The sequence below is a fragment of the Perognathus longimembris genome, chromosome 1, assembly GCF_023159225.1.
Source record: "Perognathus longimembris pacificus isolate PPM17 chromosome 1, ASM2315922v1, whole genome shotgun sequence".
In the NCBI taxonomy this organism is placed as follows: domain Eukaryota; kingdom Metazoa; phylum Chordata; class Mammalia; order Rodentia; family Heteromyidae; genus Perognathus; species Perognathus longimembris.
Window position 1 is genome coordinate 45,117,854 of NC_063161.1, and position 26,315 is coordinate 45,144,168.

The 26,315-nt window shown below is 46.6% G+C and overlaps 1 protein-coding gene across 2 annotated transcripts in view; it reads right to left on the reverse strand.

The window, feature by feature from the left end:
- Nucleotides 1-232: 232 nt before the first annotated feature.
- Nucleotides 233-26,315, reverse strand: part of Rbms2 (RNA binding motif single stranded interacting protein 2) — a 48,290-nt gene continuing 22,207 nt past the window's right edge. For both annotated transcript variants that reach the window (XM_048361545.1, XM_048361535.1), the window contains 13 exons: nucleotides 22,344-22,510; nucleotides 16,695-16,753; nucleotides 15,077-15,168; nucleotides 13,302-13,459; nucleotides 9,136-9,215; nucleotides 8,912-9,021; nucleotides 8,571-8,617; nucleotides 7,228-7,321; nucleotides 4,980-5,057; nucleotides 4,010-4,120; nucleotides 2,310-2,390; nucleotides 1,661-1,747; nucleotides 233-1,056 (listed from right to left, as the gene is read on the reverse strand). In XM_048361545.1, coding sequence (XP_048217502.1) covers nucleotides 1,667-1,747; nucleotides 2,310-2,390; nucleotides 4,010-4,120; nucleotides 4,980-5,057; nucleotides 7,228-7,321; nucleotides 8,571-8,617; nucleotides 8,912-9,021; nucleotides 9,136-9,215; nucleotides 13,302-13,459; nucleotides 15,077-15,168; nucleotides 16,695-16,753; nucleotides 22,344-22,486 — 1,134 coding nt within the window. In that variant the 5' untranslated portion in view covers nucleotides 22,487-22,510 and the 3' untranslated portion in view covers nucleotides 233-1,056; nucleotides 1,661-1,666. The remainder of the gene's footprint in view (nucleotides 1,057-1,660; nucleotides 1,748-2,309; nucleotides 2,391-4,009; nucleotides 4,121-4,979; nucleotides 5,058-7,227; nucleotides 7,322-8,570; nucleotides 8,618-8,911; nucleotides 9,022-9,135; nucleotides 9,216-13,301; nucleotides 13,460-15,076; nucleotides 15,169-16,694; nucleotides 16,754-22,343; nucleotides 22,511-26,315) is intronic.

The window sequence follows — 26,315 nt, forward strand, 5'->3', positions numbered from 1 at the left end:
GAAGAGGCAGATGGGATTCAAGGATGGCTTTTGAAGGTTGTGAGGTGGTTTCTTTTTTCTCTCATTCTTTTTCTTTTCTTTTCATGCCAGTACTGAGTACTGAGGCTTGAGCTCAAGGCCTGTCCCTTATCTCTTTCATTCAAAGCTGGCGTTCTGCCACTTGAGCCACAGCTCCAATTCCAGCTTTTGGGTGGTTAATTGGAGATAAGAATCTCACGCACTTTCTTGGCTTCAAACCATGGTCATCAGATCTCAGCCTCCTGAGTAGCTTAGGATTGCAGGAGTGAGCCACCAGCATCCGGCAGGTGACGTGGTTTCCTGGAGCCTAGGTCACACCTGTGCTCAGGATAGCCGGAGTCTAGTCTTTTCTCCCAGGATGAGGCAGAGCTGGAGAGCAAGCTACTTCCTCTGGCTGTTAGGGTTCTACTTTGTCCTTGCCCATTCCCTCCCCAGCTCCAACTTCACATGAAATTTCATTCAAAAAAGAAAATCACAAAAACTAAAAAAGCAAAGCAGGAAAGCTCAGCTATATGGAAAAGAAAAAAAGAACAACTTGGATGAGAGAAACAAGGCAAACAAAAAAAAATGTGTAAAGAGACCGATGTGAGGAGAGTTTTACAAATCAAACATTATAAAGTCTGCATATTTCTTAAACACAGCCACACATATATAAAAAAAAAAAGGCCATAACCAAACTCAGCAAGTAGGCTCCTTCGTCAGCCTTCTAGCACCATGTCTTTCTGTTCTTTGTTTTGGTTTAAAGTAATTCCAATCATTTAAAAAGCCTTCTCAAATAACTCCAATGAATAATTAAGAAAAACAAAACAAAACGGTTCTTCATGCAGATGAGACGAAGCTCCAGCCGCCATGTCTCTTTGGGCAGGAGAAAAGTATGTTGCAATAAAAACAAAGCAAAAAACTTTCTTTGCAAAAGAAAAAGTTTTCTTTGATCTCCTTGAATGTAGCACATAGAAAAAGTGGCAGGTGGCCAGCCTCCAGCCGCAAAGGGGGCTCAGCACAGGGCGGAGTGCGGAGGTTGCTTCTCTTGGCCCAGGTCTGTGAAAATGACGGCCCGTGTTAGTCCGTAGTAGTCTACAGATGTCTGTAACTCGCCTAACCCTTGCGTCTGGGGCATCTCCAAGATTTGTCTACTCTTTTTATTTTTCTTCCTTTCTTTTGGTGCCAGTTCTGGGGCTTGAACCCAGAGCCTGGGCGCTGTCCCTGGCTTCTTTTTGCTCAAGGCTAGCACTCTACCACTTGAGCCACAGCACCACTTCCGGCCTTTTCTGTTTATGTGGTGCCGAGGAATCCAACCCAGGGCTTCATGCATGCTAGGCAAGCACTCTACGGATAAGCCACACTCCCAGCCCTTGTTCCTGAGCTTTTGTGCTCAAGGCTAGTGCTCTACCACTTGAGGCACAGCTCCACTCTCTGATGGTTTAATTGAGAATAAAGAATCTCACAGGCTTTCCTGTCCAGGCTGGCTTTCAACCATGATCCTCACATCTCAGCCTCCTGAGTAGCTAGGATTACAGGCGTGAGCCACTGGCACCTGGCTAAGAACTCATTTCTGTTCAATGAATGGAAATGGAGGTGAATGCTAAAGGAGGCCTAAGTCCGAGGCTGTGGTGGGGCAGGTCCCCCGGCTGGAGCTTCTTACCCATTGTTACTTGCTGAACTGGAAAGAATAAACCCCATGGTCTGAGGGTGTCTCCACTGCCACTTGGTTTTGCTGGCCGCTGTTCTCCTGCACCACAGCCAAGGAGGAGAGTCACTCACATGAAGTAGCTTCACCACGCCCACCCACGCCTCCCGTGAGGATGAGATTGCACCCCAGCTCCACATTGCCGTGGCCCTGGAAACACTTCAGCAGTTCCTCAGTGCCCACAGCAGCCTGCCCTCTTCCCAAGACAGGAGGCAATTCAAGACAGTATCAAAGCATTGAGCTCACAGGCCACAAACACAGACAAAGTCGCTTCCTGTATTCTTTGTGGGAGTGGTGGTGTGGGGAGCCAGTTCTAGGGCTTGAACTCAGAACCTCAGAGCACCTTCCCTGAGCTTTGCCACTTGGATAGTGTCCTACCATTTGAGCCACAGTTCCACTTCTGGCTTTTTGCTTGTTAACTGGAGATAAGAATCCCACTGACTCTCCTGCCTGGCCTGGCTTTGAACCTCGACCCTCAGATCTCAGGCTCTTGAGGGACTACTGGTGCCCAGTCGCTTCCTATGTTCTTCCTGTACGTAGCAGCTACTTATGAGCACCGTGGGGAGAGGAGCCCTTTCCTCACTGTAAGAAATGATGCTCTTACCTCAACTGAAACGTTAGAAGAAGGCACAGGGGGGTACTGGGAGATGTAAGCTCCTTGCATAGCGGCAGCTGTTGGCATATACTAGAATGAAAAACACCAAGACGTTAGTGTAATGGTTCTTGGTGGTGGGGAACAGCAGAAGGAAGTGCAGGAGTTGAAGATTGACCTCAGGGCCTCATGCTTGCTTGGCTGTTGTTCTACCACTTGAGCCATACCTCCAGCCCTGATTTTTCCTGCTCGTTTTTGGAGATGAAATCTAGCAACCTTTTTCTGCCTGGTGTGTCTTGTGTGATCCTCCAGATCTCAGCCTCTTAAAAAGTTAGGGTTATAGGCATGTGTCACTGATTTTTACCTCTGGGGAGCTTTTAAAATACTGGTCCTGGATGGGCTGGGAATATGGCCTAGTGGTAAGAGTGCTTGACTCACCTCAGCACCACATATACGGAAAAGGCCAGAAGTGGTGCTGTGGCTCAAGTGGAAGAGTGCTAGCCTTGAGCAAAAAGAAGCCAGGGACAGTGCTCAGGCCCTGAGTCCAAGCCCCAGGACTGGCAAAAAAAATACTGATCCTGGAGACAGAGGTGTGACTCAAGACAGAATGAGAGCCTGAGTTCAAGCCCCAGTCCTGGCACCAAAACAAAACACAAAAGCTGACAGCTGTGTTCTAGAGATTCTAATTTCATTTGTCTATGTGCTACCTCCCTTTTTCTTTTTCAGTACCAAGGTTTGAATTCAGGGCCTGGTGCTTGCTAAGCAAGCCCTTTTAACTTGAGCCATGCTTCGAGCTGTACACTTCCTAACGCCTTGCAGGTGGTGCTAACAGATGCTTCAGAGAAGCATAGAACTGCACGCCTTCTCTGCCTGACCTGCTGATTCCTCCTGCCCCTCACACGCCTGCACAACAAAGCCCCAAAGACACCTAATGCACTTCATCTTTTCTTCCTGTGACCATTTTGCCCAAATATTTCTAGGATGTATGTATTCGGTCTTAAACTGACACATAGGAACCACTATTCTTTTAGTAGCTGGGAAGCGGGTAAAGAGGATCTGGTTTATGGATTCTTTTTCAAATTTAGCTCTATTTCTGTGTGTCTTCAATGACACTAAAGTGACTCCATCCTCAGCATTTATGCAGAGGAGTTTCATATAGGTATATCTTGCCCTTTAGGAAGTTATTTTTATTTCATCTATTTATTTTTTTGTGCCATCCTGAGACTTGATTTCAAGGCCTGGACGCTGTCTCTGAGATTTTTTTGCTCAAGGCTGGTATTCTACCACTTGAACCACAACCCCACTTCCAGCTTTTTTAATTGAAGAGTCTCACAGACCTCCCAGCCCAGGCTGGCTTTGAACCATGATTCTCAGGCCTCAGCTTTCTCAGTAGTTAGGATTACAGGTGTGAGCCACTGGTGCCTGGCTTATTTATTTATTTGTGTGCTGGTACTGGGGGTTGAACACAGGACCTAGGTATTTTCCTTTAGTTTTTTTTTACTCAAGGCTGGTTCTCTGCCACTTGAGCCATAGCTCCACTTCTGGCTTTTTGGTGATTAGTTGGAGATGAAAGTCTCACCGATTTCTCTGCCTGGGCTGGCTTTGAAATGTGATCCTTAGATCTCAGCCTCCTGAGTAGCTAGGGTTATAGATGTGAGCCACCGGCGCTGGTTGTTCTATAGGAATTCATATTTAGAAGTAGATTGCTTTACCGTGCCTGTGCTGCTGAGCGAGAGGTGGCCCAGTTGCTGGGTGAGAGGTCCCATCATAGAGGCAGGCTGGAGAGAAATAGGATGATCCATCCCTGGTGTTAGAACTGAACCCTAGAAGCCACAACAAAGGAAAAGGTTAGGTGGCAGCACCCTGCGAAGCTGCCTGAAGCAGATTGATGACATCTAGGACCAGGGAAAACAGAATTTTTTTTCTTTTTGTGCCAGTACTGGGGGCTTGAACTCAGGGCCTGAACTGTCCCTGAGCTCTTCTGCTCAAGGCTAGCACTACTCTACCACATCAGCCACAGCTCCACTTCTGGCTTTTTATTGGTTATTTGGAGGTAAGAACTTTTTCTGCCTGGGCTGGCTTTGACCTATAATCCTCAGATCTCAGCCTCCTGAGTAGTTAGGATTACAGGTGTGATTCACCAGCACCCAACAAAGACAGATATTTTTAAATCTTGGAAATTAAAAACCCCAGTGAGAAGCAAGCCAGCTCCAAATCAGGAACAAGCCCTCTGCCCACTAGATGGGGGAAGACCTTTGTCTAAGGCTGAACTCACAGCATCTAAGGGCTTCTAGGTGAGCTGGCACGAGGCACTGTGTCAGAACTCACACACCACTACTCCTTTAGTGGCTGGGAAGCAGGCAAAGAGGGCTGGCTGTCATCCAAGCCTCTTGTCTTCATTTTGTTGTTGGTTGTGGGGCTTGAACTCCGGGGCCTTGGTGCTGTCCTTTAGCTCTTTTTGCTCAAGGCTAGTGCTCTACCACTTTGAGCCACTGCACCACGTCTGGTTTTCTGGTGATTAATTGGGAATAAGAGTCTCACAGACTTTCCTGCCCAGGCTAGCTTCATATTGAGATCCTCAGATCTCAGCCTCCTGAGTAGCTAGGATTCCAACCACCAGCCCCCGGCCCTTTGTCTTTCTTCACATTGAATGTCTCTCTGGCTTTGGCCCTGGGGACTCACAGAAGGCTGCATGAGGTATGACTGGTGCTGCATCCACGATGGGGTAGGTACTTGTAGAGGCGATGTCTGCGTCATTCTCTGATGGAAGTAAAAACAAACAAAAAATGTCATTCTTCCTAGAAACTACTGTTCAGTGCCCTGATCAGCAAAGCCTCCAGAAGCTGAAACGCCCATCAGAATATAGCTGTTCCAGCTGGGCACCCACAAGAAGCTTATTTCCAACTAACCAGCAAAAGCTGGATGTGGAGGTATGGCTCAGGTGTTTGAGTGCTAGCCTTAAGGGGAAAAAGTCAAAAGGGGAATGAGGCTGTGTTCAAGCCCCAGTCTCAAGACACAACAAAAAGAAGGCAGACACCTGTGGCTTAGAGCGAACTCCCACATTGCGGGAGGAAGAGAATTAACACAGCTCTTGTGGAAGACAACCTGTCAACATTTATAAAACTGAAAATCCACACACTTTTCAACCTAGCAACCCCCCTCCTGAGACCCCAGCTTCCAGATGCAAAAGCATAAATTTATATGTAAGAACAAAGATATAGAAATGTTTCTGGAGCCAGGAGTTGGTGGCTCATCTGTAATCCTAGTTACTCAGGAGGCTAAGAGCTGAGAATCATGATTGAAAGCCAGTCCAAGCAGCAAGCTCCATGAGACTTATCTCCAATTAACTACCAGAAAAGCAGAAGTGGAGCTGTGGCTCGAAGTGGTAGAGTGCTAGCCTTGAGCAAAAGCAGCTCAGGGACAGGACCCAGCCCCAAGTTCAAGCCTTAGAACCTGCATGCATGCACACATGCGTGCACAAGTGCACACATACACACACACACACACACACACACACACACACAGTGCTGTTTTACTAGGCTCTACCTTTAGAGTTTCTAATTCAGCAGATCTGGGTAGGGCCCAAAATTTATGTTGCTACAAGTCCCCAGGTGTTGATGATACCCTCACACAATAGTCACCAGTCTAAGGTATACTAAACAGGAAACTACAGTATAAACTTAACAAACTCTGATTTATGTACATCCTAGTCCAGGGGCTTGAACTCAGAGCTAAGCTTCTTTTGCTAAGGCCAGTACTCTACCACTTGAGCCAGAGTGCCACTTCTGGCTTTTTCTGTTTATGTGGTGCTAAGGAATCGAACCTATGTCTTCATGCACGCTAGACAAGCACTCTACCACTAAGCCACATTCATTTCCAGCCCAATTCCCCAAATCTTATGCATGTGTAGATATCCACTTGATCTACAACATGGAAAATGCAGGCCAAAAAAAAAAAAAAATCAAGGGCTTACTTGGATGGAGGAGGAGAGTAAGAAAAAGCCTGGAAAACAGCATTCCCACATGCTTTGTACACACATGCTCTTACACATGCACATACACATACATGTGTACTATTTAAATATACACAGGTACAGCTCGGCACCAGTGGCTCACATCTATAATCCTTGTTACTCAGGAGGCTGAGCTATGAGAATCCCAGGCAGAAAAGTCCTTGAGACTCTTTTTTTGTTTTTTGGCCAGTCCTGGTCCTTGGACTCGGGGCCTGAGCACTGTCCCTGGCTTCTTTTTGCTCAAGGCTAGCACTCTGTCACTTGAGTGATAGCACCTATTCTGGCCTTTTTCTATATATGTGGTGCTGGGGAATTGAACCCAGGGCTTCATGTATATGAGGCAAGCACTCTTGCCACTAGGCCATATTCCCAGCCGCTCCTTGAGATTTAATTGCCAATTAACCAGCAAAAAGCTAGAAGTGGAGCTGCAGTTCTGCTAGCCTTGAGTGAAAAAGCCAAACCAAAGCATAAGGCCCTGAGTTCAAGCCCCAGTACAGGTACAAAAAATATAAATACACATACAATTGTATTTCCTGCTCATATATATATATATATATATATATATATATATTTTTTTTTTTTTTTTTTTTTTTTTTTTTTTTTGCCAGTCCTGGGCCTTGGACTCAGGGCCTGAGCACTGTCCCTGGCTTCTTCCCGCTCAAGGCTAGCACTCTGCCACTTGAGCCACAGCGCCGCTTCTGGCCGTTTTCTGTATATGTGGTGCTGGGGAATCGAACCTAGGGCCTCGTGTATCCGAGGCAGGCACTCTTGCCACTAGGCTATATCCCCAGCCCTCTTATATAATATTAACCTTAATAATATTCAAAGGAAAAACTAAACAAGCAGTTTCTAGCCTTGTAGTCCTTTATCTAAAACAGGTGGTAGTGAAAACCAGCTCTCTTGGGAGCATGAGCATACCTGATAGGAAGACACAGGAGATGGCAGATACGGGGAGAGCGCGGGCTGAGCCAGCATCCTGTTGGGAGTGATGTTATAAGGCGCCGGGTAAAATCTGCAGAAAAGAACCTTATTCAGTAAGGAGCCACAGGAACTCACAAGGCAAGGGTCTTCATTGATCAAGGTACAACCTCTTCCTGCTAACTCTTACTTGAAATCAATGCCATTGCCATTTTCAGACGTCTTGATTATATAAAACACCATTACCAGCGAGGTGCAGTGGCTCAAGCATGTAAGGGGAGGGGATTATGGTAAGAGACCTATTAGGGCATAAAAGTTCACAAGACGGGCTGGGAATATGGCCTAGTGGCAAGAGTGCTTGCTTCCTACACATGAAGCTCTCAGTTCAATTCCCCAGCACCACATATATGGAAAACGGCCAGAAGGGGCGCTGTGGCTCAGGTGGCAGAGTGCTGGCCTTAAGCAGGAAGAAGCCAGGGATGGTGCTCAGGCCCTGAGTCCAAGGCCCAGGACTGGCCAAAAGTTCACAAGACTCCATCTCAACTAATGCTTGAGCACAGTGGTGTGTGTTTGTCCTCCCTGGTTGAGGGCAGGGAGGGCACACAATGGCTACGTGCTGTGGTGCGATTACCCAAGCAACATGGGGAAGCACAAGGAGGAGGATCGCAATGCAGCCCAGTCCAGGCACACAGAGAGACCTTGCCTCAACAATCACTAATACAAGCTGGGTGCTGGTGGCTCACACCTGTGATCCTAGTACTCAGGGAGGGAGGCTGAGATCTGGGGACTGTGGTTCAAAGCCAGCTGAGGCAGGAAAATCCATGAGACTCTTATTGCCAATTAACCACCAGAAAAAAAACGAGAAGTGGCACTGTGGCTCAAAGTAGTAGAGCTCAAGCCTTGAGCTAAAAGAGCTCAGGGACAGTGCGCAGGCCCTGAGTTCAAGCCCCACTGACAAAAAAGAAAAAAAAATCACTAATATAAGTTGCCAATGGTGCATGTCTGTAATCCTAGTCACTCAGAAGGCTGAGATTTGAGGATTGGGGTTCAAAGCCAGCCCAGGCAGCCCAAAAGATTTATCTCCAATTGGCAATAAAAAGCTAGATGTGAAGGGGTGGCTCAAGTGGTAGATCACAAACCTTGAGCGGAAAAAAAGCTAAGCAAGATTTTGAGGTCCTGAGTTCAAATCCCAGTACTGACACACAAAAACAAAATAAAATAAGCAATAAGAGGCTGGAGGGGTAGCTCAAGTGGTAGAGCCCTGCCTAGAAAACACAAAGGCCTGAATTCAAAGCCCCCCTACCAGAGAGAGAGAGAGAGAGAAAAAAAACATTCAATCTTACCCATTCTGAAGAGCTGTGGTGGGGTCATAGGTCAAGGCCATACCACCCTACAAAAAAAGAACCAAGTATTGATATGGGGAGCCCTTGGGTGGAATAGGAGCAATCCCAGAGTTCTCAGGCTCTAGGTAGAATGTATGCAGTTCATCCAATCCAAGTCCAGACTCGTCCTACTCCAGCTGCTCCTGAATTACACTGATTGTGCAGGCTGCAACACCACGCTGCAAGCCCACACTGATGAGTGATGTGGCCAGCGTCTCTCAGACATGACTATAGTTCTCCAGCTTGCCGTGGTCATTCCTGCTCCACATGTCCTCCATCCCGATTCCTCAGAGGTCTCTTACCATGTCTCCATTCCTTGGCCAGGCCCGTCCATTTTGCACAAATTTTCCTTGGTTCTGCCGTTTCTTTGGTCCACCATCAGCAAATTTGCAAAGCAAGGGATCAGATGGTGCTGGGCAAGACAGAGAACAGACAGGCAGCTGAGTGGCACCACCGAACCCCTCTCACTCACCACCATCTCCACTAGAAGGAGCCACCAGGCTCTGAACCTGGTTCCCAGCCTCACCTGGCACTCCAGGGGGTGTCTTAATATATTTTCCATTAAAGTGGGTGATGATGGCTTCACACTTCTCTGTGGACTCCATCCTATGGAGCACAATAAGGGTTAGGCTCTTGTTCTCCAGGATCTGTGCTAACTCAGAGAAAGCCCAAAGCTCCCAGTCCCCATGTTCTCCAGAGCCCATGACCAGAACTCAGGGTCTCTGCCACATATCAAGCTATCTCGTAAGTAGCCCCAAGCTAATGAAGGTCCATACAAGTAGCTCCTGTAGGAGATCCTCAAAGAAATAATGGAAGTCTTCAAAATATACTGGGGCTAAAACTCAGGCCCCATGAGCTGCCTGTTACTTTTTTCACTCAAGGCTAGCACTCTATCACTTGAGCCACAGCTCCACTTCTGGTGTTTTTTGTTGGTTAGCCAGAGATAAGAGTCACGGATTTTCCTGCTTGGGCTGAGATCCTCATATCTCTGTTTCCTGAGTTGTAGGGTTACAGGCATGAGCCACTAGTGCCTGGCTCATTGCTCTATATGTAAATTAAATCTTGGTATATTTTCAATGCCAATAACCACTAAAAATATGAGTCATTCCAGTATGGGATGCAAATGTAAGAAGGTCTCAGATGGAACCTTCTAGAGAAAACCACACATTAGGAATCCTAGAGCAGCCTCCTTCAGTGACTTCCAGTCACAGTATTTTCAAAGGGTGTGCATGCAGTGTTTCAGAGCCTTGGCTTCCTATAATCTCTTGCACTCATCTGCGGTATGCAGACTCAGGACTGCTAGTGAGCAAGGTCCAGTCCTCTTTCCAGTCACTCCTCTCAACTGACTTCTTCCCTATCCTAAAACTCGACAGAGGAACCTGGCACTGAATTGCGGATCTTAGCCAGCTTGAGAAAAAAAGCCCATGAGATTCTGTCTCCAAAATAACCAGCAAAAAATTGGGCTGGAGGCATGGATCAAATGGTAGCACACTAGTTGAGCAAGGCCTTGGGTTCAAGCCCTAACAACTCAACAGCAGGAATGGAAGACTGGGGTCCAAATCCCTTTCTGTAAGTCATATGGTTTCCAATTATCTGTTCCCAATGCAATTGGAATGCTTCAGCACACTGTTCAACGACACATTAAAAAAATTATCACCCAGTGCTGGTGGCTCACACCTATAATCCTAGCTACTCAGGAGGCTGAGATCTAAGGATCAAAGCTTAAAGCCAGTGCAAGCAGAAAAATCTATGAGCCTCTTACCTCCAACTAACCACCACCACCAACAACAACAAAAAAGCCTGAAGTGGAGGTATGGCTCAAGTGGTAGAACACTAGGCTTGAGCAAAAAAAACTAAATGACAGGGGTTGGGAATGTAGCTTAGCAGTAGTGCTTGCCTTGCATGCATGAAGCCCTAGGTTTGATTCCTCAGCACCACATAAACAGAAAAGGAAAGAAAGTGGCATTGTGGCTTAAGTGTAGAGTGTTAGCCTTGAGCAAAAAGAAGCCAGGGACAGTGGTCAGGCCCTGAGTCCAAGTCCCAGGACTGGCAAAAAAATAAACAAAACTAAGGAATAGTGCCCAGGCCCTGAGTTCAAGTCCCAGGACCAGCACAAAATAGAAAGGAAGGAAGCAAGGAAAGAAGGAAGGAAAGGAAGAGGGGAGGGAGAGATGGAGGGAGGGAGAAAAGAAGGAAGGAAGGAAGGAAGGAAGGAAGGAAGGAAGGAAGGAAGGAAGGAAGGAAGGAAAAAAGTGATGTCCACAGTTCAAGAACTCATTTGATTGCACTCAAGTGGGCCAGCAGGTGGAGCTACCCAGCTACTTTAGCCCTCTGGGGAAGGATCTATTCCTTTCCAGAATCTGAGTCCTCTAGAAGTTCTTGCCAGACAGGACAGTGGAAGACAAAATAAGATTCGCAGATCATTTGGTCTAGTAGTTTTCAAACTCCAAAAAGCAGTCACAGAATATCCTTTCAAATTAAACTTTTTAAAAACATGTTGTGAAGGATGGAACCCGGGGCCTCTACTTTTTGTTTTGAGACAGGATCTCACTGTGTAGCTCAGGCCAACCTTGAACTCACTGTGTTGCTTAATCTGGCCTTGAACTCAGCAATCCTCCTGCTTTAGACTCCTGAGTGGCTGGGATTATTGGTGTTCAGTAATACACTGGCAAAACAAAATCTTACGATAAAAGCAGATCACTAGCACTTGGGGGCTATACCTGTAATTCTAGCTAACCAGGAGACTGAGATCTGAGGATTGAAGTTTGAAGCCAGCCTAGGCAAGAAAGTTTGTGAGATTCTTATCTCCTAGTAACCAGCAAAAAACTGGAAGTGGAGCTGTGACTCAAGTGACAGAGCATCAGACTTGAAGGAAAAGCTAGGGGAGAATATCCTGGTCCTTAGTTCCCTGCCCCCACCCCCACCCCTGCCCCCGCCCCTAAGTAAAAAGCAGATTATTCTTTTAAGTGGGCTAGACAATACAGAAGCTCCTCAACAATGACATCTGAGCCCAGAAGGGGGCTTGGAGCTCTCCACAGCTCTAGGAAACAGCTTAAGAAAATGACTCATCTTGATTGAGAACCAAAGTCTGGTCACTGGGGCAGTTAGTGACAGAACCTGTTCTAGAATGTAAGTCTTTCAACAGACCTGAAAAGATGGGCCAGTCCTTCCACTTCATTCTAAATGACCTCCAAGCTGAAGAATCAGGCCTCTATTCTGCTCTGAGACTTAGGATGGATGGCTTTCCCTAGAGAAATCACTTTATTCATGCATGAAATAGAGAATATTTACCTCACAGCGTTGTAAAGAATAAATGAGGTGGGGGCTGGGAATGTGGCTTAGTGGTAGAGTGCTTGATTAGCAAGCATAAAGCCTTAGATTTGATTCCTCAGTACCACATATATAGAAAAAGCCAGAAGTGGCACTGTGGCTCAAGAGGTAGAGTACTAGCCTTGAGCAGAAAGAAGCCACTGAAGAAATATGTATTTATCTTGTTCTGGTTGAGATGAAAGGAACAAAGGCCAAAGCTGGGCACCAGTAGGGTAGCTCACACCTGAAAACCTTGCTACTCAGGGAGGCTGAGGTATGAAGATCACAGTTTGAAGACACTCCAATTACTTGGGAAGCATAAGTACAATTGCATTCTAACCATTCCAGGCAAAACCATGAGACCCTATTTGAAAAATAACTGAAGCAAGCTGGGCTGGTGGCTCACACCTATAATCCTAGCAACTCCGAAGGCTGAGATCTGAGAAATGTAGTTCAAAGGGAGCTTGGGCAGGAAAGTCCATGAGCCTATTATCTTCAATTGACCACCAGAAAATTGGGAATAGAGCTGTGGCTCAAAGTGGTAGAGCACTAGCCTTGAACAAAGAGCTCAGGGACGGTACCCAGGCCCTGAGTCAAGCTCTATGACTGTTAAACAAACAAACAGAAAAGCAAGGAAAGTGCTCAGGCCCTGATTGACAAAAATAATCATTATAGAGCTGGTCACTCACGCCTACAATCCTAACTACTCAGGAGGATGAGATCTGAGGATATTGGTTTGAAGCCAGTTCTGGTAGGAAAGTCCAGGAGATTCTTATCTCCAATTAACCACTAGAAAACCAGAAGTGGTGCTATGGCTCAAAGTGGTAGAGCACTGACCTTGAGCAATAAGGCTCAGTAACAGCACCCAGGCCCTAAGTCCAAGCACCACAACCGACAAAAACAATTGTAATAACTGAAGCAAAAAGGGCTGAGATTGTGGCTCAAGTGGTAGAGGTCTTACCTAATGAGTGGCCCTGAGTTTAAACACCAATAATGCCAAAAATAAAAGTGACATGAACATTTCATTTACCGTCAAGTATTTCTGACCACTGATTTCGTGTCTTATGAAAAGGAGAGACACAGGGTGTTTTTTGTTTGTTTGTTTGTTTGTTTACTTCCCCAGTCCTGGGGCTTGAACTCAGGGCCTAGGCACTGTCCTAGAGCTTCTTTGGCTCAAAGCTAGTGCATTACCACTTGAGCCACCAGCACCAATTCCAGCTTTTTCTGTTTATGTGGTACTGAGGAAGCGAACCTGGGGCTTCATGCATGCTAGGCAAGCACTCTACCACTGAGCCACATTCCCAGCTGAGACACTGGTTTTTGGTGGCAGCCTAAGTGATGTTTGTATTAACTTCACAGTCTCCCATTCTTGCCATCCCTCACCTGGCAAAGCCAACCCCTCTGCTGGACCCAGTGGTGTCTCGAAGGATTCGAGTGGAGATGACCTGGCCAAAGGGCTTCAACATTCCCTCCAGCTCCTGCTCGTCCATTGACAGTGGGAGGTTTGAGATGTATAAATTTGTGGGGTCCTGCTCCTGTTGCTACGGAAATAAAAATGAGAAAATGAAGTTCCTGTTTCTCATCTTCCTCTACAAAAATGATATTTCAAAAAAGAGAAAGTAGGAAGAGAATCTTAGGTATTGGTAGCACCCTGTCCTGCCGCCATGAGCTGGAGACTGGAGGGGTCCAGAAGAAAAAAAAAGTAGAGTTAGAATTTCTAGTACATAATCCTGTGAAACAAGTTCCCAATGGCATCTGGCTGTCCCTTTCAGAACCAGGCAGAGCAGCACTCTTCTCCCCCAGCATCCTGCCCCCCAAAGCTGGGCTCCTTCAACTGCCCTCTCCAGGACAAAGTTGTTGGGAGTAATCTCCCCCGCTCTCCTCCTGTCAAGGTTAAGATTATGGCAGAACCTCCAAGTGGGAATGCCTGTGCGCTCACTGATGGAAGAATAGCCAGAAGAGGAGAGAAGGGGACAGAGAAAGGGCCCAGGATGTAACTTAGCCAGTCATCTGGCTCCTCCAAAGCTCTAGTCTCCGAGGCACTCCGAGAGCCTCTAAAGAGCCGGGCTGCGGTCAAAGGTTGTACTATAGAAAGGGCAAAATGTGTACAAGGGCAGAAACTGCTCAGTTTTAAGAGTTGAGCTGGGCTCTGGTGGCTCACATCTGTAATCTTGGCTACCCACAGAGCTGAGGTCTGAGGACTGAAGTTTAAAGCCAACATGAGCAGAAAAAAGACTCTTATTTCCAATGAGAGACCAGAAAGCCAGAAGTGGAATTGTGGCTCAAGTGGTAGAGTGCTATCCTTGAGCAAAAAAGCTAAGAGACAGTGACCAGGACCTGAATAAGAGCCCCAGGACTGGGAAGGGAGGAAGGGAGGGAGGGAAGGAGGGAGGGAGGGAGGGAGCGAGGGAGGGAGGGAGGGAGGGAGGGGAAAGAAAAGAAGAGAAGGAAGGGAAGGAAAGGAAGGAAGGAAAAAGGGAAAGAAGGAAGGAAGGAAGAAGAAAAGAAAGAAGGAAGAGCTGAAGCAGTCTCTGCCCTCCAGTGCACACAGCATGCTTAGGCCCTCTTCCTTCCCCTTGGGGTTGCCTTCTTTTTTAATTGTTACAGAAAGTGTGGCTGCCTTCATTAGCTTTATCCAGAGTGATGGGAACAATGCCATCTGAGTACAGAAAGGAAGGGAAGCTTCCAGTTTTCCCGAGCTCTAGCTGGGAAGCCCAGGGACAGCTGTGAAGAGAACATGGCCCAGGCACCGCCCTGCAGAGGCTGAGCTGGGGGGTGGCTAGCATTGTTCTCAGCCTCGGGGTTGCACCACTGGCTTCTGCAGAGAATGTTGCAAAACTCTCGCCATCTGTGTGGTAGGAAAGTAGGGCCAGGGTGGAGGCGGCAGGGGCAGCTGCCAGAGGCCGAGCCTCCTGCCTACTAGATGAGAAGGGCACACTGTGGACAGAGCTACAGCCGCCGATGCTGCGTGCTATCTTCCCCCAGCAGCCCGGGCGATCAGGGGCCCTGGGCTCAGGCTATCAGTGGCCAGATGTGGTCAGAAAGCACTGCGTTAGCCCATCAGTTTCATATGCTTGTGCATGCTAAAGAAGCCTTGGGCCTGGGGCCTAGGTGCTCAGCATGGTCCCTGGGGTGGTGATGGGGGACAGGCACCTTACCTTTGCCATCTGGGCCTGCACACCGCTGGCTTTCAGGGCTGTGACGGCCTTCTGTGCTGCTGAAGGGCTGTCAAAATCCACAAAGCCATAGCCTGGAACAGGAAACACGGGGAGGGGAGGTGTGAGCCAGGCAGGAGGCCTAGGCAGGAGGCCTAGGAGATAGAGGAAGAGTTAGGATCCACATGTGGGAAGTGATGGGGAGAAAGAGGAGAGGTTCTGTGGCTGCACGTGCGTGCCTCCCACTCTGAGGTTCTGTCCTCCTGTGGCTAAGAATTCCAAGGGAGGGTTCCGAGTATGGCCTAGTGGTAGAGTGCTCACCTCATATACATGAAGCCCTGGGTTTGATTCCCCAGCACCACATAAACAGAAAAAGCCGAAGTGGCATCATGTCTCAAATGGTAGAGTGCTAGCCTTGAGCAAAAAGAAGCCAGGGACAGTGCTCAGGCCCTGAGTTCAAGCCCCAGGACTGGCAAAAACAAAACAAAACAAAACAAAAGAATTCCAAGGGAATGAATGGAGCTCTGGTAGGATCTCTGCCTTTCTCCTTCTCCCTAAAAATCTGACGTTTCAGGAAAAGTGTGTGTGTGAGAGAGAGAGAGAGCTGGTACAGGGACTTGAACTCAGGGCACTTGAACTCTCACTTGCCTTTTTTCCATTCAAGGCTGTGGCTCTACCAATTGAACTACATAGAGCTTTACTGCTGGCATTTTGCTGTTTAATTAGAGGTAAGAGTCTCATACTCTTTTTCTACCCAAGCTGGCTTTGAGCTGTGATCCTCAGATCTCAGCCTCCTGAGTAGTTAGGATTACTAGGCTTTCTGATACTCCACAGTCCCAGCCCCCTCCACACTTTTTTTTTTTGCCAGTCCTGGGCCTTGAGCTCAGGGCCTGAGCACTGTTCCTGGCTTCCTGTTGCTCAAGGCTAGCACTCTGCCACTTGAGCCACTTGAGCCACAGAGCCACTTCTGGCCGTTTTCTGTATGTGTGGTGCTGAGGAACTGAACCCAGGGCCTCATGTATACGAGGCAAGCTCTCTTGCCACTAGGCCATATCCCCAGCCCCCCCTCCACACTTTTAAAAGAACTCTAGATGTCTCTTCTATCCACACCTCAGAAATGCTAGTCACCCCAGGAATGCAGCCTTTCCAGAAAGACAATCAGCTGCCAGCTGCTGGAAGTAATGCTCCCCACCCAATCTCAGCCCTTTTTTGACCTCCCAGTCTCCCTGAGAAGTGCTCAACCCCTCATTTTAACTGTGTCCTTGGAAAACATCACCTACAGAGTCATCTTTCCGCTTCCACCAAAAGGCATTCACGTTGCTAGGTAGAAAAGATCTCCATCGCACCTACGACCATCAACACCATTGGGAAGCATGAGTTCTAAAGCCAGGAGACTGAGCAACCCCCGGGGGCAGCCTTCCGGCCTTGGGTCTCCAGCAGTATTTTCAGCTCAAGCCATCTGGCCACCAATGGCTCTAAATACCTACTAGTATTTTAAGCCTGGAAACCTCTGAGCCTTCTTCCTGGCACCAGGTACTCAGACTCAGCAGCAAAGGACAGAGGGCAGCGAAAGCCTCTCTAGCTCACTGTGGCTCCATCTACAAGGGCAGCATCCTCTCACCTTTGCACTTGTTTGTGGTCTTGTCCAAGATGGCCTTCGTGGACACAATCTTGCCATATCTAAGAGAAGGAGAAGAAGGAAAAGGATGACCTCAGGTAGAGACTCAGGATAGAATAGAGATGAGCTGTCTGGATGAATTCCAGGCCTATCTCTGCTCACAGGCAGTCAATTTTTAGGCTTCCCCTAAGTAAATGACGAGAATCGCAGGCGCACACCACTGCCTCCAGCTTCCGGCACACAAATGAAGTCTCTATGACTCTTTTGCCTGGCTGGTCTTATACTTCCCAGGTAGTGTGGGATTACAGGCAGCCATGACACAGAGCAAAGCTATAGGTTGAAAAGGGATTTCAAGAACTTTTCTGCCCAGGCTGGCCTTCAACTGTGATACTTAGGATTCCAGTCTCCCAAATAGCTAGGATTGCAGGTCTGACCCATCAATGCCTGGCAGCAGTTTCTGATAGGCACCTCTGGGTGATTAAATTTATATTAAGGGTGGTGTGTCAATTGTCAATCTTGGTGGTCAACTTGACTGGATTGAGGGATGCCTAGGTGATTAGTAAAGCAGACCTCTGTTGTGTCAGTGAAGAAATTCCTGGAGAAGAGTTAAGGTGTGAAGACCCAATGAATGAGTGTAAATGACAAAATAAAGTCATCTAAAACTTGAAAATAAGGCTAAAGAAGGTCTGCACTTTTTTTTTTTTTTTTTTTTTTTTGCCAGTCCTGGGGCTTGGACTCAGGGTCTGAGCACTGTCCCTGGCTTCTTTTTACTCAAGGCTAGCACTCTGCAACTTGAGCCACAGTGCCACTTCTGGCCATTTTCTGTATGTGTGGTGCTGGGGAATCAAACCCAGGGCTTCATGTATATGAGGCAAGCACTCTTGCCACTAGGCCATATTCCCAGCTCAAGATTTTCACAAAATTAAAAGCAGAGGAACACTAAGTAGATCACAAGGTTGGACCCAGTGAGGGCTTTTACACATGACCTGAGCTATGTGATATACACTTGGGGAATTTCAAAGGTTTGTTTTTGAGCTGGTGCTGGTGGCTTATACCTGCAATCCTAGCTATTCAGGAGGCTGAACTCTGAGGATCCTGATTCAAAGCCAGCCTAGTCAGGGAAGTCTGTGACACTTTTTCTTTTTCCTTGAATTTAGTACCTCGGTGCTATCCCTGAGCTCTTTTTGCTCAAGGCTAGTGCTCTACCACCTTGAGCCATAGTTTCACTTCCAGTTTGGGGGTGGTTAATTGGAGATAAGAATCGCACTGGGACTTTTCTGCCCAGGCTTGCTTTGAACCACCATCTTCAGATCTTAGCCTCCTGAGTAGCTGGGATTACAGGCATGAGCCACTGGCACCTGGCTTTGAGTTTTATTTATTTCTTAACTGTACTGGCCCAAAATTTTGTGTAATGCATTCAAGAGTAAGGTGTGATTACTGTATTTCATTTTCTTCATGTTTCTTTGATTACTATCTGCTCACTAATTAAGACCTGGACTTTGTAAAGTTGACTTGTAGATTTTTGTTCAGCACAAATGTAAATTGTTTTCTCTAGAGGAGAAGCTAATCCCGGGCCACGGGTGGCATTCCGTGGTAGAGCACTTCTGGAGCTCTTATAAGGCCCTGGGGGTCGAGGCTCAACACACACACACACACACACACACACACACACACACACGCACACACACACACACAGAGTTTTATTGTTGGACATGAACTAGTTTTTCTATCTATTTGCAATCTTCTTCCACCATTCTTTCTTCAGTGCTTGAACCTGTTTTTCCATCTTGCTGGCTCCATCATCTCTGACATCTGTCCTTTCTAAATTTGTGAGTCATGGTTTTCAACTTTCACAGCCTGTACTCCAAATAGATGAGGGATTCGATGAGAGATGTTCCACCAGGAAAGTCTCCACATTCCACCACAGGAGTGGGGGCACATGGAGGGAGGGGGGAGACACTAAGAGACAGAGCAGCAACCACTAACAAAGTCAAAAGTACAAGAGCTAACTGGAAACAGTTGGCAGGAACTGAATTTGAGACCAAGAACCCAAACAAGCATTTTTCCCCCTCCTCTCTTCTCCTCTTCTCCCTAAAGGCTGCAGGCTGATTGATTTGTTTTCACTTCTTGGCAGTCTCTCCCTGACTTTTTTAGTGGAGCTTCTGTGACCCAAAGGATTAGACAGCATAAACCAGGCGAAGGCCCAGAGGCTGGGAAAAGAGCACATGAAAAGGGGGTGGGGTGGGGGTGGGGTGGATGTGGAGATCTTGGCCCTTCTGGCCTACATTCTTGGATTCCTTCCCAAATTTAGGCAAGAGGAGGGACTCGGAGAAGTCTGACTGCGGCTGGAGGGTGCACAAGCTGCTATCCCTGTCAAGGCCCCAGGGTGGAGCTTGCTGTGGTCTAGCAGCCTGAGACTCGGAGCTCAGACTTTCCACTGCAGCTGGCAACAGCTGGGTGGCTGCTGCTTCCTCCTCCGAAGGAGGAGCCCCTCCGAGAGAACCAGGAGTTCCAGTCCCAGACCGAGCCTCTTCTTCCGGTGCACCAGAGTTTGAGATCCAGCAACATTCACTCCCCCCTCCTCTCCACCCTACCACTCCAGCCCCGGAAGAGACTCTTGAGGACAAAGGCAGGAAGTCCTTCAGTGCATGAAAATATACCCTTCCTAGCCCAGCTTAACTCCTGGCTAGCCAGCCAGGCTCCTCTCACCTGCTCACTTGCCCACTACCAGCCTCCCTGCCCACCACCAGCCTCCCTGCCTCTGGCCTGCTCCTCCACAGACACTTACTGGGCCTCCCTCTTTCCCCTGCCTGCCCTCCTCCCTCCCTCCCTCCCTCCCTGGTCCTTCTCCATCCCTTCATTGCTTAGAAGGACAAGGTAGAAGTCTCAGAACAAAGAAATCAAACTGAGTTCCTTCTCTACCCCATAGGATGACAGGATTTTTTTTTTTTAGTTAGAATTTTATGTTTAATACAATAAATAGTAAGGAATTCAAAGACTGGTGTGTGTGTGTGTGTGTGTGTGTGTGTGTGTGTGTGTGTGTGTGTGTGTGTGTGTGCGCGCGCGCGCTCATGCCTGTAATCCTAATTACTCAGGAGGCTGAGATCTTAGGATCATGGTTTGAGGACAGCCTGATTAGGAAAGACTATGAGACTATCTCCAATTAACTGCCAAATAAATCAGGAAGTGGAGCTGTGGCTCAAGTGATAGAGAGCATCAGTCTTGAGCAAATAAGCTAAGTCTAGCTGGGTGCCAGAAGCTGAGATCTGAGGATCTTGGTTCAAAGCCAGCCTTGGCAGGAAACCCTTAACCACCAGAAAACCAGAAGTGGCATTGTGGCTTAAGATGGAAGAGTGCTAGACTTGAGCTGAAGAGCTTAGGGACAGTGCCTAGGCCCACAGTTCAAGCCCCAAGACCAAACAGAAAAAAAAAAAAAAAAAGCTAAGTGAGAACTCAAGGCATTGAATTCAAGCCCCAGTACTGATATGCACAGAGTTATAAAAGATAACTGCACAGTTTTACCTCCTTGCACCATTCACTTAATCCAAATTCAGTTCTTTCTTCTCCCTATTACTCTCCTCATGCTACTGCCAGATTTCTTTCTCAAATGGTTCCCACAAACATGTTATTTGAAATTCATGCTTTTCTGACAAATGAAATTGAGCTGAGTCAGGCACAGGTGGCTATAATCCTTGCTACTCCAGAGGCTGAGAGCTGAGAATCTAGGTTCAAAGGCAGCCTGAGCAGGAGAGTCCATGAGACTCTTATCTCCAATTAATTACCAAAAAAGCCAGAGTGGAGCTGTGGCTCAAGTGGCAGAGCACTAGCCTTGTACAAAAAAAAAGAAAGAAAAGCTAAGGGGCAGTGCATAGGCTCTGAATTCAAGCTCCAGGATTGGTGCACGTGCACGCGTGCGCGTGTGCGCGCACACACACACGCACACACACACACACACACACACACATTGAGTTGGGGAGCTCTCACTCTTGCCTAACTCCTAACTGCTAACTCTCAGCTTATTATTGCTTTCCCAGGGTCTTCACAGTCAGATACAGAAGAGAGACTTTCCTTCCATCTTCTTTACTCACTAATGTGAGGACCTGTCTACTCACTAGGAGCATCTCCAGAAGCAGAAACACTCTAATGGGATGCTCCCACTTCTTCTCAACTCAGCAATATTTATAGAAATAAGTGAACATTCTGTGATCAATGAAAGGACTGTAATTGTTCTGCTATTGATTTGGGGAGATATTGGAAACAAAGTTACATACCAGGTTCAAAGGCCAGGCAGATCCTGGCTTTCCTCAAAAAAGCATAAAGATTGAGCACTGATGGCTCATGCCTAGCAGGAGGCTGAGATCTAAGGATTGTGGTTCAAATCCAACATGGGCAGAAAAGTCAATGTGACTCTTATGTTTAATGTACCAGCAAAAAGCCAAGCTGGAGGAACACAAATGCCAAGCTGGTGGAACACAAGCAGAGCAAGGACAAGGCCCTGAGTTCAAACCCAGTACCTTTAAAAAAGAAAAACAAAACAACCCACAAGTGCTGAGCACCAGGGCCTCAAGCCTATCTATAATTCTAGCTACTCAGGAGGATGAGATCTGAGAATCCCAGTTTGAAGCCAGCTGGAGCAGGAATGTCTGTGAGACTCTTATTTTCACTTAAGCACTAAAAAGCTGGAAAAGCTGTGGCTCAAAGTGGTTAAGCCAGTTAGCATTGAGCAAAAAAGCTCAGGGACAATCCAGACCCTGAGTTCAAGCCCAGGAATGGCACACACACACACACACACACACACACACACACACACACACACAAATATGTTTATAGTTGGTGGTGGTGTTTTTTTTTTGTTGTTGTTTGTTTGTTTTCCAGTCCTGGGGCTTGAACTCAGGGCCTGAGCACTGCCCCTAGCTTCTTTTTGCTCAAGGCTAGCACTCTCCCACTTGAGCCACAGCACTACTTCTGGCTTTTTCTATATATGTGGTGCTGAGGAATCGAACCCAGGGCTTCATGTATACAAGGCCATCACTCTACCATTAGACCATACTCCCAGCCTCACAAATGTATTTTTATATATATATAGTATACTATATATAATGTACAATATATATAATATACACATATATACAATGTGTTTATGTATATACATATATGCACACATATATATGTATGTATGTGTTTGTGTGAACAACAAGATTTTTTTTTTGGCCGCTCCTGAGTTCTGTTCCTGAGCTTCCTTTTTGCTCAAGACTTGCACTCTACCACTTTGAACCACAGCACCACTTCTGGTTTTCTGGTGGTTAATTGGAAATAAGGGTCTCACAGACTTTCCTGCCAGGACTGGCTTTGAACCGTGAACGTCGGATCTCAGCCTCTTGAGTAGCTAGGATTAGAGGTGTGAGCCACCGGCACCCTATATGCCCTAGGCTGGCTTTCAATTTGCTACATAGCCCAGGCCAGCCTTAAATTCAGGATCCCCTGCCTCTGCATCCCAAGTACTGAAATAACAGGTGCACCACACCTAGCTCCAAATTCTCTGAAGGGGAGAGGCAAAGGCATCTTATGGCATTTGTGGGTTGCAAGCACAGTACTAAGGCTTTCACCAGAGCATCGGTCCCTGGAAGCCGACTCACATGTCCTGAAACTTACGGCTGACAGAGCCGGACAAGGTCCTGATCCGTGGTGCCTGGCTGCAGTCCCCGGATGTACAGGTTGGTTTTGCTCAGCTGCTCACTCCCATTATTCCCGCTGCTGCTGTTGGGGGTGCTGTTGCTCGGACTAGGAGGTGCCATCTGCTGAGCCAATGACACATATGGCTGCAGGAGACAAGAGAACAGAAAGTCAAGGATTGTACTTTTGGAGGCTAGACACTGGGGAAGTGCCTGGCTCCTGGCAAAAGATGATACCAAGTGTTAAAAGTAGTGACTCAACAAGAAAATAAGGAAATGAAAAAAGACAACTACAAGGATTCCTCTGGCACAGAGTAAGGAAATACATAACTGTCTTACCTATCTGCCAGGCAGAATGGAGCTAATAGAAGCTTGTGAAAGGTTTAGAAAAAAAAAGGAACTTTAGGCTCCAGTGGACCATTTTCATACAGGCACTGTGGAACATAATTGAATGTTTGACTCTTAAGACCATGGTAGTGCCAGGCACCAGTGACTCAAGCTTGTAATCCTAGCTACTCAGGAGGCAGAGATCTGAGGATCTCAGTTCAAAGCCAGCCTGGGCAGGAAAATCCATGAGACTCTTATCTCCAATAAACTACTTAAAAAAGCTGGAAGTGGCACTGTGGCTCAAATGGTAAAGTGTTAGCTTTGAGCAAAAGAAGCTCAGGGACAGTGCCTAGGCTCACAGTTCAAGCCCCAGGACTGGCAAAAAAAAAAAAAAAATCCATGGTGAAATGAGACAAGACTTGTAACATCTAAGTTCAGTTAAAAAAAGATGACAAAAGCTGGGTGCCAGTGGCTCATACCTGTAATCCTGGCTACTTGGGAGACTGAGATCTGAGGATCATGGTTTAAAGCTATCCCAGGCAGAAAAACCTGAGAAACTCAGAGCACCAGCCTTGAGTAAAAAAGCTAAGCAAGATCAAGAGGTCCTGCTGGGTGCTGGTGGCTACTGATGCTGAGATCTGAAGAAAGAAAGAAGAGCACCAGGCCCTGAGTTCAAACACTAGTACTGGCCAAAAAAAAAAGAAAAAGAAAAGACAAGGAAATAATGAGAATTAACAAATTGTGAAAAATACAAAGGAGCTAAGCAAAACTTTCACAAAATAAAATATGAGAACTGCACAACACTGTAGGAATGTAAGACTATTGTAAACCTGGATAATATTATATCAAGTAGGAAAAATAAAATCTGTAGCTGGATTCCATGGCTGATACCTATAATCCTAGCTATTCAGGAGGCTGAGATCTGGAGAGACTGTTTCCTAAAACAATGGAACTACAGGTACAGTTCAAGTAGTAGAAGACTATACTTGAGGAAAAAAGCCAAGTGACAACACAGTTCAAAGCCAGCCAGGGTAGGAAAGGCCATGAGACTCTTATCTCCAATAACCACCAGAAAACTGGAAGCGGCACTGTGGCTCAAAGTGGTAGAGCACTAGCCTTAAGAGAAAAAGCTCAGGGACAGTGCCCAAGCCCCACAACATGTATAAGAGGCAAGCACTCTTGCCACTAGGCCATATCCCCAGCCCCTGGTTTTGTTTTTTCTTTGTCTGTTGCGGGGCTTGAATCCAGGGCCTGAACACTGTCCCTGAGCTACTGTGCTCAAGGCTAGTGCTCTACCACTTGAGCCACAGCTCCACTTCCAGCTTTTTTGGTGCTTAATTGGAGAGAAGAGTGTCATGTTCTTTCCTGCTCAGGATGGTTTCAAACTTTGATCCTCAGATCTCAGCCTCTTGAGTAGCTAAGATTGCAGGTGTTGGGCTGGGGATATGGCCTAGTGGCAAGAGTGCCTGCCTCATATACATGAGGCCTTGGGTTCGATTCCCCAGCACCACATATACAGAAAATGGCCAGAAGTGGCGCTGTGGTTCATGTGGCAGAGTGCTAGCCTTGAGCAAAAGGAAGCCAGGAACAGTGCTCAGGCCCTGAGTCCAAGCCCCAGGACTGGCCAAAAAAAAAGATTGCAGGTGTGAGCTACCAGTGCCTGGCTAATGTCTTATTTTTTTAATTTGATTACTAATAATCTACCTAAATTTTCATCCTTACCCATAGCAAGGCATTTTGTTATTACACCACTCCACATTCTAGTTGGCCCTTGGCTTTAAAGCATTTTAAAGCATGATACTAATTTCATCTCCAGATTTTTCCCTCTCTTTTTTGAGGGGTGATGGTAAAAATTCAAGTAGTTAACAGAAGAAAAATAGAAACATAAATAGCAAAGAGGGTCTGTCTCTCCCCAACTTAATCTTGATTAATATGGAATATACTTCTTACAAGTGGTGAAACCCTGGCTTGCCAAAGAAAAGAATCACTTGAGATTTCTATTGGATTACTAGTTCCACAGCGATAATCAAAACCTACCAGTCAGGTGCTGGCAGCTCAATAATCCTAGTTATTCAGGAGGTTGAGTTCTGTTGATGAATGTTCAAGATAACCCCGACATAAAAGTTTAAGAGACTTTTTCTTTTGGTCAGTTGTGGGGCTTGAACTCAAGGCCTGGGCACTGTCCCTGAGCAGCTTTTGCTCAAGGCTAGCACTCTACCACTTGAGCCACCACACACCACTTCCAGCTTATGTGATTAATTGGAGATGAGAGTCTCACAGACTTTCCTGCTAGGGCTGGCTTTGAACTGCAATTCTCTGATCTCAGTCTCCTGAGTAGCTAGGATTACAGGCATGAGCCATTGCTGCCCAGCCTTAAGAGACTTTTTCACCAATTAATCAGCAACAATGCTGGAAGTCAGGAAGTAGAGTTGTGGCTCAAAGAGTAGAGTGCCAGCCTTAAGCAAAAGCAAGAGCACAAAGCCCTCAGCTCAAGCCCTAGTACTGGCACAAAAACAAAAACAACCCCACCCCCCAAAAAAACACACCTATGAGGTTTGTAGCTGTTTGTTCTCACTTCACTCATATGCACCTTTCACTTACAATATAATTAAGACGACTATGACCTACATTCTAATCTCACTTCCTGAGTTCACAATATACAGATTACTCAATAAGATATGGCCTTACTCATCTTTCAGGAGTTACCATTACTTCTCTCTACCTGAGTAAACAGAGTTGCTTCTCCCACAAGCATGTGACCCTAGTCTGGGGAGGTGATGACAATTCATGATGCCAGCGGCAAAAACAGAATCAGAGCAAATCCAGAAGCCTGAGCCGTGTGATCTGTTCTCCATGTGGAGACTACCAGCCTGGGAACCCCTCCATTCCCTCCCAGGGTGAGGGAATGTCTCTTCCCTCTTCTCCCTTTCCTCCCCCTCCTCCCCTCTCCTCTTCCTTCCCTTCCCTTTCTCTTAGCTCTGCCTCCCAAGTAGCTAGGATTATAAGCATGAGGCCAACCATGCCTGAAATAAAGATAGAATATTTCTATAAGTATCATAATGCCAGGACCGTTTCAACAAGATACAATGGTTACTGAAGAAATAAATAAAATGAAGGGAACTATTGGTTTGCTACCATGGATATGACTGGTGTTTATATGCATATGAATACACACACATACATACATTATATGTATATATAACATAGATCTGAAATACCATGGTGAAACTCCTTAGTACCATTAATACACACTTTGAAAATTAAAAAAAGAGAGAGTCATATGTTAGTGGCTCATGCCTATAACCCTATTCTATTCAGAAGGCTGAGATCTGAGGGTCTCAGTTTGAAGCCAGCCTGGGCAGGCAAGTCCATGAGACTCTTATCTTCAATAAATTACTCCGAAAAAGTGGGAAGTGAAGTGGTGGCTCAAGTCCCATGACTGGCACAAATAGGAAAATAAATCAGGCACCAGTGCAAGGAGAAAGGGCTAAAGGAGGGTAAATGAGGATGAATATAGATGAAATGGTTTGTCTGCATGTTTGAAAATAGAACAATAAAACCTATTGCTACTGGTGACGGAAAAAAAAAAAAGGAAATCAAAATTTCAGTTTAAGATCAGACTAGC